The sequence below is a fragment of the Mus musculus genome, chromosome 9 (assembly GCF_000001635.26).
Source record: "Mus musculus strain C57BL/6J chromosome 9, GRCm38.p6 C57BL/6J".
Lineage (NCBI taxonomy): Eukaryota > Metazoa > Chordata > Mammalia > Rodentia > Muridae > Mus > Mus musculus.
This window is the reverse complement of record NC_000075.6, coordinates 65,140,044-65,153,637: the sequence shown is the minus strand read 5'-3', so window position 1 is coordinate 65,153,637 and position 13,594 is coordinate 65,140,044. Positions and strand designations below refer to the sequence as shown.

The 13,594-nt window shown below is 50.3% G+C and overlaps 1 protein-coding gene across 3 annotated transcripts in view; it reads right to left on the bottom strand.

Annotated features, from left to right (window-relative positions):
* Positions 1 to 12,484, bottom strand: part of Igdcc3 (immunoglobulin superfamily, DCC subclass, member 3) — a 45,878-nt gene extending 33,394 nt beyond the window's left edge. For 2 of the 3 annotated variants that reach the window (NM_001357257.1, NM_008988.3), the window contains exons 1-2: positions 12,085 to 12,484; positions 9,077 to 9,382 (exon numbers count right to left, since the gene is read on the bottom strand). In NM_001357257.1, the coding sequence (NP_001344186.1) occupies positions 9,077 to 9,382; positions 12,085 to 12,223 (445 nt within the window). In that variant the 5' untranslated portion in view covers positions 12,224 to 12,484. Of the gene's footprint in view, positions 1 to 9,072; positions 9,383 to 12,084 lie in introns of those variants that run through there. The other variant, XM_011242679.2, reaches the window with a different exon arrangement.
* Between the last annotated feature and the right edge of the window lie 1,110 nt (positions 12,485 to 13,594).

The window sequence follows — 13,594 nt, the reverse complement described above, 5'->3', positions numbered from 1 at the left end:
AAGTCCTTTCTCCCTAGGGGTGGGAAGGGGGCAGAGGGTTAAGGGGGGCTGGGGGCCTGTTTCATTTGCAGGCTGCAAATGCCTCTCCTATTCACGGGCCCACATTCCCAGCCCAGGCGCCTGGGCACTGACAATGCAGGGACAGGAACAGAGAAGATTTGCACATTGTGTTTAAGGGGCCAGCTGGCTGCCTGCGACAGTGGAGCCAAGGTGTGGGAACCAGAAGCACTCAACTTCCACACTCGAGTCCTGCGGGTGGGGTGAGGGGCAGCCCTGAGCCCTGCACAGAGCTGGAGGCCTCCCTCCCATCAGGGCCAAAGTGCCCCGGGGCTGTCAGGCCAGAGAGCAAGGTCCAAGGCAGGAGAGGAGATCCAAGACCCTTCTCAGAGGAGAATCAGGCAATTGAATGCGAGTCACACCCCATCTGGTGGGGTCCACAGAGCTTCAGCTCCTCCAGAGAAGAACAGGCAGCCCATGGTCCTGCCCTGTGTGAAACACATGGTACGTTCAGATCCATTCTCCATGTTCACAGCCTGTGTTCCTTGGAACTGTGCTATCAACCCAGCAATTTCAGAAATAAAGGAGAGAAAGAGCGAGTGAGAGAGAGAGAGAGAGAGAGAGCGCACTTTGAGCCCAGAAGGCCACATGTTCATTTAGTTTTTACCAAGCTCCTCAGGCAGGGGATGTGAGAAATACAAAAGCTGAGAAGCACCCCCCAGGAGCTTAAAATCTAGCTGAAGAGACAGATGGAGTGTGTAGCTATAAAACAGTTACTTAACAATACAAGCAGCCATTGCCAAGGCTCTAACCTGAATGCCACAAACACAATTGCTCCCAGCATAGGAGAGGAAGAAGAAAGGACTAAGTTAAAGGACTGAGGAGGGACTGGGAAGGCAGAGGGCAAAAATGGACAGGGGAAAGGCGCAGCAGAGGCAGGTCTGCCCTATACAGAGATAGGCCTGAGCGCCACCGTCTCAGTAAGCTGTTCATGTGGGCAGGGCTCCTGGGGTCCCAAAAGGGCTTTTCCACTTTCCTGCTCTTCCTTTCTTTCTTTCTTTCTTTCTTTCTTTCTTTCTTTCTTTCTTTCTTTCTTTCTTTCTTTCTCTCTCTTTCTCTCTCTCTCTCTCTCTCTCTCTCTCTTTCCTTTCTTTCTTTCTTTCTTTTTTTCCCTTTTGGTTTTCCGAGACAGGGTTTCTCTGTATAGCCCTGGCTGTCCTGGAACTCACTTTGTAGACCAGGCTGGCCTCGAACTCAGAAATCTGCCCGCCTCTGCCTCCCAAGTGCTGGGATTAAAGGCGTGCGCCACTATGCCCAGCTCTCCTCTTTCTATCACCCCTCAAAACTTACTCAAAAATGCCAAACAGTGATCTACATGTGGGCTTGGGGGATAGTCTAGTCAGTAAAGTACTTGCCTTGTAAGCATGAGGACCTGAGTTCAATTCCCAGAAAGTGCTTGTAGGAAAGAAACAGAGACATCAGTCCTAGTGCTAGGAAGGTGGATACAGGCAGACCCCTGATGCTCTCTGGCCAGCCAGCCTAGCCTACCGGGAGAGCTCCGGGTCAGCCAGAGACTGTTTCAATACAACAAAGTGGGCTGGGTGTGGTAAGTCATGGTTTGAATTCTAACACTAGGGAGGCAGAGGCAGGTGGATCTCAATGAGTTTAAAACCAATCTGTTTTACACAGTGAGTTCCAGACCAGTCAAAGACACACAGTGAGACCTTGCTTAAAAAAAAACAAAAGCAAGGGCTGGAGAGATGGCTCAGTGGTTAAGAGCACCGACTGCCCTTCCAGAGGTCCTGAGTTCAAAATGAATAAATAAATCTTTTTAAAAAATGTTAAAAAAACAAAACAAAAACAAAACAAAGCCGGGCAGTGGTGGCGCATGCCTGTAATCCCAGCATTTGGGAGGCAGAGGCAGGTGGATTTCTGAGTTCCAGGCCAGGCTGGTCTACAGAGTGAGTTCCAGGACAGCCAGGGCTACTATACAGAGAAACCCTGTCTCGAAAAACAAAAAACAAACAAACAAACAAACCCAAAAACAAACAAACAAAACACCAAAAAGCCCAAACCAAACCAAAAGCAAAACAAAACAAAACAAAAATCCCAGAATGATACCCCAAGACTAACAAAACAAAACAAAAATCCCAGAATGATACCCCAAGACTGTCCTTATGCTTCTACACTTATATGTGCAAACATGAACACACACACACACACACACACACACACTCGCGCATACACACACACACACACACACACACACACGATTAGCGAGTAATCACCCATTTATCATGAGATATCACATCATGAGAGAGGTGAACTCCCAGTGGGAAGTATGTCTACCTGTGGACACTCACTCACCAGTTGACATTTCAGCTTCAATACCTGTTTCCTGCCCTGACAGTAAATAGATGTCTTTGGAAAGCAGCGAAGGACATTTCCTTGGGTCCCCTCACTGAGTACCCTTCAAGGAGAGTGGGAAAGCTTTAGCTTCACATCTGGGCCTGGACCATTAGCTTTCAAGTGATGAAGACGTTCACAATAACAGCCCTGGGGCCAAGACCTACTCCATACCACCCATCGCTTTACTCAGGGCCCCGTCAATACACTGAGTCGCCCCCAGCAGCTCCTGCCCAAGCTTCTCCTGGCCCCACCCAAACGTAATTCCAGACTAAACAACCATCAGTCATGTGGAAAGAGGACCCAGAGATGGCCTGCCTTCTCTCCCTCATGCATCCTGAGAATGGTTCCGCTCTTGGAAGTTCCTATGGGTCTGAACTCTGGGTCCCCTCCTAGGAATCATGCCACAGCCAAGACTGGAGTCACAGAGCTCAGAATAGTAATAGTTCATGTGGTTGGTTCCTCATCAACAGTCAAGAGCCTTCTCTATGGTTTGTGCTGAGCTCTTCATGCACATAATCTGGGAATCTGGGGCTCCAAGAGGTTAAGTGACTTGCCCAAGGTCCCAAAGCCAGTGGGTAGTGGGGGCCAAAGGCCACAGCCACCAAGCCCAGATCTGTTTGCTCTACCATCCTACATCTGAACTAGGCCTGCCCAGCCTGGCTTGACTGTAGGCATAATGGTTTTGCATGCTGTGTAAAGTTTACCCTTGTGTTATTCAAATGCTGATTTCTCTGCCCTCATCTTATTTCAACCCGGACATGGCATTGTAATGTGTATACTCAGAATCTCTTGTCTTGGGTTTGTTTAAACAATTCTTACCATTTATTCTCTGCCTTGTCAATAAATGTTGATCACCCAAATGGCTGGGCAGAATAGAGAATAGGCCAGGACATCTGTCAGCCAAAGGAAAGAGAATGGGGAGAGAGGGAGATTCAGATGGGCTGGGAAGATAGAGGATTTGGAGCCATGAAGAAGGGGTGCAGAAATACACCAGAAGCCCAAAGAGCCAGATCAATAATAATATGCAAGTATCATGGGATGGGGCTGGGAGGTAGCCAGATTAGCATAGGAGGTTAAGGTAGATCATTAAACTGCTCAGCTATTAAGGCGCAGTTTTAAATAAACCTTGTTTTTTCTGTGTGGTTATTGGGGACTAACATAAGGTAAAGAAGTATAGCCACTGGATTAATTCACTGCTAGTATTTATATTAAAGACAATCCATTAACACTGGATAAGTATGCATCTAGCATCAGTGGACAACACCTACCACTATCCAAGATACTCAGTATACTTTTCCTAGGCATCAAGCCCTTTATTCTACTACCTCAACAAATGTTCCCAAAGCCTAGAAACACTGAGGGGAGGGATTACAGCCTTTGTCCAAATGGGTATACAGTGACTCAAAAGGGTTAAACAACATTTGCTTAGGGCCTCTGGTCAGTGAGTGGCCGAGTTGGTTCAAACCTACTTGGCCTCTGCCCCTGAAGCCCTTGCTCTATAGACTTCACTAGGCCACCTGCAGTTTCTCAAACTAGAGATTATGATGTGAGATTAGGACTTAAGACTGGGTAGCCTCTTAAGAGTCAGTCAGTTGTGGGTCAGCAGCATTGACACCTCCTGGACTCTTATTAGATACAGAAATTCAAGTCTTGTCTACATGCTTAGATTCAAAGTCATACCTTACCAAGCCCCTCCCCCTGGGGGCTTGTCAGAAGGAGTTCAACTTGGGGAATGTTGCACTTGATCCCAGGGTGCTTCTCTTTTACCCCCTCACGAGATTGGGACCAAGAATCAAGAGGCAGGATGGAGAGCTTCTACTGGAGAGCAGAGAGTTGGGAAGAGATCCCTTACTTATCTCCACCTCTTAAGGCTAGCCTCCTTCCTTGCCCTTTTAAACTTTTAAATGTACAGATGTTTTGCCCGCCTGCATGACTATGTACCATATCTGTGCCTAAGGAACTCCAACTCTGGGACTGGAGTTGTGAACAGTTGTAAGCTGCCACGTAAGTTCTGGGAATTGAACCTGGGTCCTTGGGAATACCAACAAGTACTCTTAATCACTGAGCCATGTCTCCAGCCCTAAGGGGGCTTTTTAGAGTAAATCAGGCAACAACAATCTCATTCAGCAAGAGGGAGTCAATGCATGCATCCCTCCAGAGGGATAGCAGAGGGTCTCTGTGGTGGTTAGGTCAGGGAAGGTGTACAATAGAACATGGAGCCCACAGTCTCATGGCCTGGTAGGTTTCCCTGGAGTTTTCTCTGAATGGCAACAAGCGAGAAAACCCAGGCTGGAAGTGGAATCAGGCAGTTTGCTTCGGCCAGAGATTACCTCTGTGGCAGCCAAGATTACATTGGAAGGCTTAGCCTTTGAAGCTCACTTTAAACCAACATGGCGTTTTTGTTGACATGTTTTGTTACTGAGTGGCTCCTGTGTGTCAGGCAGAGTTTAGGATGCACTGTTCCTCATGACTCTCCTTCAGAGTGGGATGCTACATATGCATGTGTCACGGTCCAGGAGATTCGGCCGAGGGAACAGAAACTCCCCATCAGCAACTCTCAGTTCTCAACCCTCACACTATGAGCCTGTGAGACAGCAAGGCAGAGAGTCCAAGCCTCCTGAGATCATGAGCTTGGGAGCTTAGAACCTCGATCCCAAATTGCAATTCCAAGGCTAAAGCCGAGCCCAGCTTTGGGGGGAGATATGGACGGAGGGCCCTCTGACCTAGGGCTTGGATATTTTAGCAGACCTGCCTGGAAGCAGTGCTAAGCGAGCTTACTCCTTCTACCTAGCCAACCCTAGAGTTCACAGGAAAAGTGGGGGATCCTAGAGGCCCCTCACACCTTATCACAAAGCCCTTTTCCCATATCCTACAACATCTGCAGTGCCAGCAGGCAAGGTCAGGGGATGAAAGCCAGGGAGAAAATGGAGGCTGATAATCAGCTTTGAAGCTTCCCAGGGACATCAGCCTGTGAAGTAAAAAAGATGGAACTGCTTACACAGTTGCTTGGAGCCAAAGCAAGTCCCCATGGGACAGAGACTTAGAAGCAAGGGGAAGAGTATATATCAGACTAACACTCAGAGACAATTCTCTTAGCTGTTTCTGGGACCCCAAAGAATTAACCCCAGGCCAGTTCCACCCACAGCTCAATTCCTTACATTGCTAGTGTTGAAAGAAACAAAACCTTTTTTTTGTTGTTGTTGTTGAGACAGGGTCTCTTTATTTAGCCTTGGCTGTCCTGGAACTTACAGGCCAGGCTGGATTCACTAATATAGACCAGGCTGGCGCTGAACTCACAGAGGTCTGATGGTAAGTAGTGAACTACCATGCCCAGCTCAAACAAAATATCTTGAAGTTAACATCGCACACAGAAAATAACCCATTTAGTAGTAGGGAAATGGCTCAGTCAGTCCTCACACTGGTGAGGACCTGAGATCAGCTCTCCAGAACCAACGTAAAAAAGCTGGACCAGGGCTGGGGAGGTGGAGGCAGCAGGACCCCTGGGGTTTGCTGGCCAGTTGGTCTAGCTAAATCAAGGAGCTCTGAGTTCAACGAGAGACACTATTCTAAAAAGGAAGGTTGACGCCACGCAGTGGTGGTACAAGCCTTTATCCCAGCACTCGGGAGGCAGAGGCAGGTGGAGTTCTGAGTTCAAGGCCACCCTGGTCTACAGAGTGAGTTCCAGGACAGCCAGGGCTACTACACAGAGAAACCCTGTCTTGGAAAAAAAAAAAAGAAGGTTGATAATGATTGAGGAGGACACGACATCAACTTCTGCCCTCCACACATATGTTCATGTCCCCTCATATGTGTACATACATGAACATGTACACATATCACACACATACAATGAGGCTGAGAGGTAGATTGCTAACCGAGTATATTTAAATCCCTGTGTTTGATTCCCAGCATAAAAAAAAAAAAAGAAAAACCACATCTACCTCTGAGCCTTTACCTCCCAGGATCCTTTGTGGTGATGCAAAGACCCAACAGCCTCTACCTTTCTGCACTAAAACAGGCCATAGCATTGTGGAAGGACTCATGAGCTTCCATGTCATTACTGCCACCCAGAAGACTGTGGATGGCCACTCTGGGAAGCTGTGGCACGCTGTCTAGGGGGCTAACCAGAACATCACCCCTGCACCCACCAGCACTGCCAAGGCCATGGGCAAGGCTATCTCAGAGCTGAATGAGAAGCTCATTGGCATGTCTTTCTAGGTTCCTACCCCCAATGTGTCTGTTGTGGATCTGACATGCCGCATGGAGAAAGCTGCCAAGTATGATAACATCAAGGTGGTAAAGGGGACTGGAGAGATGGTCAGCGGTTAAGAGTACTTGATTGCTCTTCCAGAGGTCCTGAGTTCAATTCCCAGCAACCACATGGTGGCTCACAACCAACTGTAATGGGATCTGATGCCCTCTTCTGATGTGTCTGAAGACAGCTACAATATATTCATGTAATAAAATAAATAAATACATCTTAAAAAAAAAAAGAAGGTGATGAAGCAGGCATCTGAGGGCCCACCCAAAGGACATCCTGAACTACTACGCCAAATGCCAGCTTGTCCCCTAAGTCTTTAACAGAGATACCCACCCTTCCACCTTTGATGCATTGTTCTCAATGACAACTTTGTAATCTCATTTTCTGGTATGAAAATAGATATGGCTACAGCAACAGAGTAGTGGACCTCGTGGCCTACATGTGGCTTCCAAGAAATAAAAAGCCTGGGACTACACACCCCTATAAGAACAGAGAGAGAGGCCCTTGGGTGCAAAGGACTCCCTGTCTGAACTCATCCCTCCTCAAAACTGAGCATCTCCCTTCAAAGTTTCCATTCCAGACCCACAGAAGAATCTTGCGGGGGAGGGGGCTTACTCTGGTTCCAGCTCACACACCCTGCCATCTGCTCAGAGGCTGTATGGGTCTCCCTTGCCTGGTGTAGAGGGCCAGCACCAGGGGTGGCTGAGCCAGAAGTGATTCCCATCTCTAAGTCCAGGGCTGCTTCCCAGCAAGCTCCATATGGGGGCCTGGATCAGTCTTCCTCAGAACAAAGGGGGCATCCTCAGCCCAGCAAGAGGGCTCCTGCCTGGGACAATTCATCACTCAGCAGCCTGTTCAGAGTAACAGTGCAAATGTCCTCTGAGCCAGGAAGGGACTTGTCAGCGTTCAGAGGGAAGGAGGCAGCGCGCCATAGGAGGTAAGCGGGAGGGCACAGAGTTCAGGTTGCCCAGGCTGCTGGCTCTTCTGACTCCTAGAATGTCACCACTGAATTCCACCCTCCCCAGGCCCAGAGTTCTCATCTCTAAAAGGGGAGTGTTACCCCATATCTCCCTCAGTCATTCTGAAGAGTCAATGAGGTAAGTCACATAAAGCATTCTGAGCACCCAGCAAGTACTAAATAAATGTTGGCGAGCGTTATTACCAAAGCCAAAGCGGCTTTCTAAGGAACAGCTGCCTCCCTGAAATACAGAGGTCTAGGATGGAGACCACTGCTCACTGGCCTCAACTCTTGCTGTTTTTCAAGGACAGTCTCTTTCCTTCCTTCCTTCCTTCCTTCCTTCCTTCCTTCCTTCCTTCCTTCCTTCCTCCCTCCCTCCCTCCCTCCCTTCCTCTCTTTCTACTCTCTTCCTTCTCCTCAAATAAATCTCTTTTCTTCCTGACCTATATTTATTTATTTATTTATTTATTTGTTTATTTATTTATTGTGTGCATGCTCAAGTGTGTGTGTGTGGGGGGGCAGAGGTCAATTTCAGGTATCTTCCTCAGCAACATGGTCCACCATGTGTCTCTCCTTGGCACCTGTGGCTTGCCAATTCAGCTGCGCTGTCTGGACAGTGGGCTTCAGGAATCCTGCTGTCTCCAGTTCCCCAGCACTGGGATTCAGGCTGCTGCTACCACACTGGGCTTTTTATAGGATTCTAGGGATCAGACTCAAGCCTGTGCAGCAATGACTTGGCTAACTAGGCTCTTTCCCCAGCACCTATGTGTTTGTTGTTTTGCTTTTAAAGAAAAAATTTGACCAGTTTGAGACTCATTATTGGCATAGTGAAGTCTTATCCTACTCGGAGTGTTTCAAAGTTAACCTATAACTAAAATTTTCATGTTAATAAAATGTCCCTTCAAAAATCTAAGTGCCAGAGCCGGGTGTGGTGGTGCACGCCTTTAGTCCCAGCACTCGGGAGGCAGAGGCAGGCGGATTTCTGAGTTCGAGGCCAACCTGGTCTACAAACTGAGTTCCAGGACAGCCAGGTCTATACAGAGAAACCCTGTCTCGAAACCCCCCCCCCAAAATCTAAGTGCCCCCACAGAATAAGGCAAATGTTTCTATTTTCAAACACTAGAACCATATTTAATGGACCAGGATGCTCTTGTGTAACATACATGTGAAAACCTTCATATGCCAAAGGAAGGCATGGATGAGGCCCTGCCTCCAGCCTGTGAGGCTTTGGCTTCATTCTTGTCAGTTTACATTCCAGTCACGAAAAAACAGCACATGACATAACTGTGCCATCTAAAGTCCCCACTGTGCTACCTGTCAACTGAGCCAAGCTAGAAAGTCTGTTCTTTTGAGCTTTACAAAATATAAGCCTCCTCCCGTGCCCTCGTGATGTAGACTGACCCTGGTCACCAGTCTGGTTTATACAAGGGACAAAAGGGACACGTACTTACTTGCAGCCTGGAGACGAGCCTTCCGACTGACCAGCAGCCCAAAGCGGTTCTGAGCCACACATTCATAGTCACCCTCATCTGAAGGGCTACCTCCTTGCTCCAGCCTGAAGTGGTGGATCAGCAAGGAGCCATTGGCCAGCAGAGTGGTGTGGGTGCCCTCTGGTAGCTCTGCTCCATTCTTCCTCCAGGAGACTTGCACTGGAGGGGTGCCCTCCACTTTGCAGCCCAGCACTATGGGCTGCCCAGGGTTGGCAATATCATCATTTGGCTCCACAGAAAATGCCAGTTCAGCAGAATGGCCCAGACCTGAATTAGGGAAGGGGAAATGGAAGGAAAGGAGATGTGAGCATGAAGTGTACATACAGCCAGGAAGAATTCTATACACAGAGATGTCCAGTTCCATAGTCCCACGTACCCACTGCATGCCTGTAGTGTATCTGTCAGCAAAATAGGAGTCCCTAATGTACACACAAACTTTATGTATTACAAATGCCACCCCATGCAGTGTTTTACTTAAATTCAACCACTGTAGAAGAGTGAATACCATTTATACCACTCGCTCTTTCACAAATAAGAAAACCAAAACCTGGAGATGTTAGGTGACGTGCCCAGGACCTCACAATTGGTCTTTGCAAATCTGAGTCTTGGAGGGTTGGAGAGATGGCTCAGTGGTTAAAAAACGCTGGCTGCTCTTCTAGAGGACTCAGGTTCAATTTCCAGCACCCATATGGGGAACACAGCAACCATCTGTACCCAGTCTTGAGGATCTCATGCCCTCTATTGGCCTCCGTGGAAGCCAGGCGTGGAGAAGCAGATGTGTAGGGAAGAAAAGCACCCTTGCACATAAAATGAACTTAAGATTTTTAGAAAAATCAGAGCCTCAAAGGCAAGACTGAGCTCAACACTGCCTCCGCTTTCGTGATCACCCTGCACGGGCACTGAAGCCTCACAGACGTTCAGGATGGAATCTTAAAAATTCAGTGCGATCCCAGCTTCTCCTCATCAACTATTTAAATCAAGGAACAGCAATGTGGCTTGTGTCGCATGGTTGTTTGACATGATTAACAAGAGAGCACTGCAGAAAATTAAAATCCCTAAAGCAATGCGAAGGGCTGGGATGTAGCTCATTTGGTAGAATGTTTGCATAAAATCCTGGTTTCCTTCCCCAGCTGAAACCCAGCATGGTTCCCTGTAATTCCAGCACTGGTGGGATGGAGGTGTGCGGACCAAGAATTAAAGTGAGAGGCATTTTGGCTTTTCACATACAGGGGAGACAACATGTCCCCTCACTGTGATTAAAAAAAAAAAACAAAACAGTAACAATTAAGCCTTGTGTGGGCCATTCACCTTTAATCCCAGCACTCAGGAGGCAGAGTCAGGTGGATCTCTGAGTCCCAAGCCAGTCTGATCTACAGAGGAAATTCCAGGGCAGCCAGTGCTACACAAAGAAACCCTGTCTCCAAAAAAACCCTAAAAAGCAGAATGAAATAGAAATAAATCAGGTTTCTATTTGCTGGTAAAAACCTCAGAGACTTGGTCCAGTGCCTGGTAGGGAGACCCTGTATTCAGGGTACGGGCTGTGTATGGCCTGTCCTCCTTATCCCATGCTCTGGGTGTTGTTTCTTTGGCCTTTGTTATAAGGAGAGTTGGGGAATGGTAAACATCAATTTACATTTCCCAGATTTAGCAGAAAACACTTGTGTACCTAGAATCTTCACTCCTGGGTAACCTCAGGATAAAAAAGAGCGGGAGGTGAGTGTGGGAGGGATGAGTGAATCAGGGTCCAGGCAGAAGGAATAGGCTCTCATATCCCAGAGGTGACAGCAAGTCTCTCCAGCAAGTACTTTACCAGATCAGTTATGCCTTCACTCCAAGAGAAACAAGCCCTCTTGGTCTAAAGGGGCGGGCACCGAGCCCCCACCACACATTTCCAGGGAACTAGTGACCCTGGACCCGGCTCCTCCCTCGCAGACTCAAGCCCCTCCCTGCTGGGTGAGACCTAGTGGGGTGGAGGGTCTAGGCATTGCCTTCTCTGTAGCATAAGGACAGTTTAAGACACTTGAGGATCACAGTCGTTCAAATCCTTTACATCCTTCACATATCCTAAGTCTGAGCCGCCTCTTCCCCCAATCCAACCCCGCTATAGCTATCGGGGATAAAGTTTCTCTCGGGTGCAGATGCAATATTTTGCTTTTTAGGAAGGAAGGGAAGGAAAGAATAATCCAAATGTGTGTCTGCGAAGGACTTGAGACAGCGGAGGGCTTAGATCCACATCCTTCTTTGCTGAGATGAATCTTTTACAGCCCGGGAGGAAGCGACGGGTAGCCGGGAGAACCCAGGGCAGGGACTCCTAGAGAGCTCCCTCGGGGAAGGGCGGGGCCCTGGGCAGCACCGCTGGTAGGCGCTTGCCCTGGGCGACCCTTTCCTCCAGCTCTCCCAGCCCTTGGCAGGATCGCCCACTCAGTCCACCAGGAATCTTTCCTTCCTGTTCGTCGGATACCCCCGAACCCAGTCCCAGCTCTAAACCCTGGGGGATGCCTTCTCAGCCCAGTGCAGTAGAGTCCCGGACCCCGACCCCGATCTGTCGCTTCCGGCTTCGTTCGCCTCGGGCTACTCAGGGTCCCCAGCCGAGCTCTGTGCACCCGGGCTCGCCTTCCTCTGTTGGGACTCCTCCGCTCTTTCTCCTCGGGCTTGTTTCCTCCACTCCGCACTGCCAGCTTGCCTTCCCAACTCCCGCTTTGCTCCGCTCCCAGTTCCTCTGCCCAGAATCGGCATCCTGCCCTGAACCTATCCTGAGCCCCGAAGGCGTAGAAAACCGAGCCCCGGCCCTCTCCCGGGGTTCTCCCGCCGAACCCCTGCAGTCCTTCAAACTACCGGCAGCCCTGCCGGAGTGGGTTTCCCCGTGCCCGCAGCGCGCTGTCCCGCCAGGTCCCTCCAGCACGCGCTCCTAGCGCAGGTTCCCGCAGTGTCCCGGGGTCCGCCCCTCTCGCCTGGGTCCTGAGGCTCACCCAGGCTTGGCGCAGGCAGCGGCAACAGCAGCAGCAGCAACAGCAGCGGCGGCGGCGGCGGCGGCAGCAACGGCGGCAGAAACCCGGGCCGGCGCAGCGCGGGCAGGCGGCGCGGGGACGCGGTGCGCGGCTCAGCCATCGGTCTCTCGGTCCGCTGGGCTCGGCGACGCACGGCGCTACTCAGGGGGGTGGTTGGGGTCTCACGGGCTCACAGCGTCCCGCGGGGCCGGCGCCGGAGCCGGGGCCGGGGCTCGGGCCGGGGCCGAGCCCGGGCGGCGGGAGGCTGGGGCCGCATGCCGGCCTTAGCGGGGATCGGGTATCACGGAGAGCGCCGCTTGCGCCATCTTGCACCCACCGCGGCGATCTGTCAGCCGCGCCCGGGGTGCGCGCTCCGCACTCCGCCCGCGCCCGCACCGCCCTCCTCCTCTGCCCGCCGCCCCCCTCTCCTCCCCTCCCCCAGCCCCCTCTCCCTGGAGGCCGGGTCTGGGGAACAAAAGAGCCGGCGAGCGCTTTAAGCGGCCGGACATTCCCGGCTGCGCAGCGGACGCGCCCCCTGCGCTTTGAACTGCAGCGGGAGCTGCCGCGCCGACCCGGACTGCAGTAAGGTATCCGCTCCTCGTGGTCCGTCCGGACTTGAGGATCTGGGAACGTGAAGACTGTGAGAGAGGGTCCCAGCTGCGGAAAAACACGCAAAACTGAGGTGTTTGCGTCCCCCCACTTTCTCAGCGGTGTCTCTTCCACTATACCCAACTCTGTGTTTTTAAAGACAATTCCCTTAAAACTGCTCAAAGTTGTTAGACATTCGGTATCCTCTAGGTTCCTTGTCCTATTCAAGGGATGAGTTGTGTAGCTTCAAGACTGGCTTCTCAAGGCTAAGTTAGGGCACTCCCGTAGGTGAGAAGAGCACCCCTAACATAAGAGCCCCATAGAAACCCGAGATCCCTCCCAGTTCTGCCTGCTGTCCAGCCCAGTCATTCTCACTGAGTTGGTCTGAAACCTGAAGACAACACTATATTCCCTCAACTTTGCGGATCTTTAAGAGCAAGGGTCCAGGTAAATGACCTGTAGCTGGGTCAGCACACTGGAAGGTACAGTCGCCAGCAACTTCTCTTTGCTATCGTATCTGATGTCTCACATATGGGAAGACAGCTCTTCAGAGAGACATATATGTGCTGTCCAAGTTGATGTTGAGTCTTGTCTTTTTACTACTGTATGCAGACATATGTTGGGGTCCAACTTGATGGGGGAGTCCATCAAAATTACAGAGCACCCACTTAACCCTGGTAGCAGTGTCTGTCTCTGGCAGCATTTGGAGGCAAGAGTGTAATGGCTTCTCACCTCTCCTAGCCCAGGGTGGCCTTGAATCCACTTTGTAGTAGTGGGTGATCTTGGATTGTTTAATCCTCCTGTCTCCACCTTCCAAGTTCGAGGAGTACAAGTATTTGGCACCATGCTTTCATGCAGGTAAGTAAAGAAGGCTTGGTTCAGCAGGGAAAGGAACCTGCAGCCA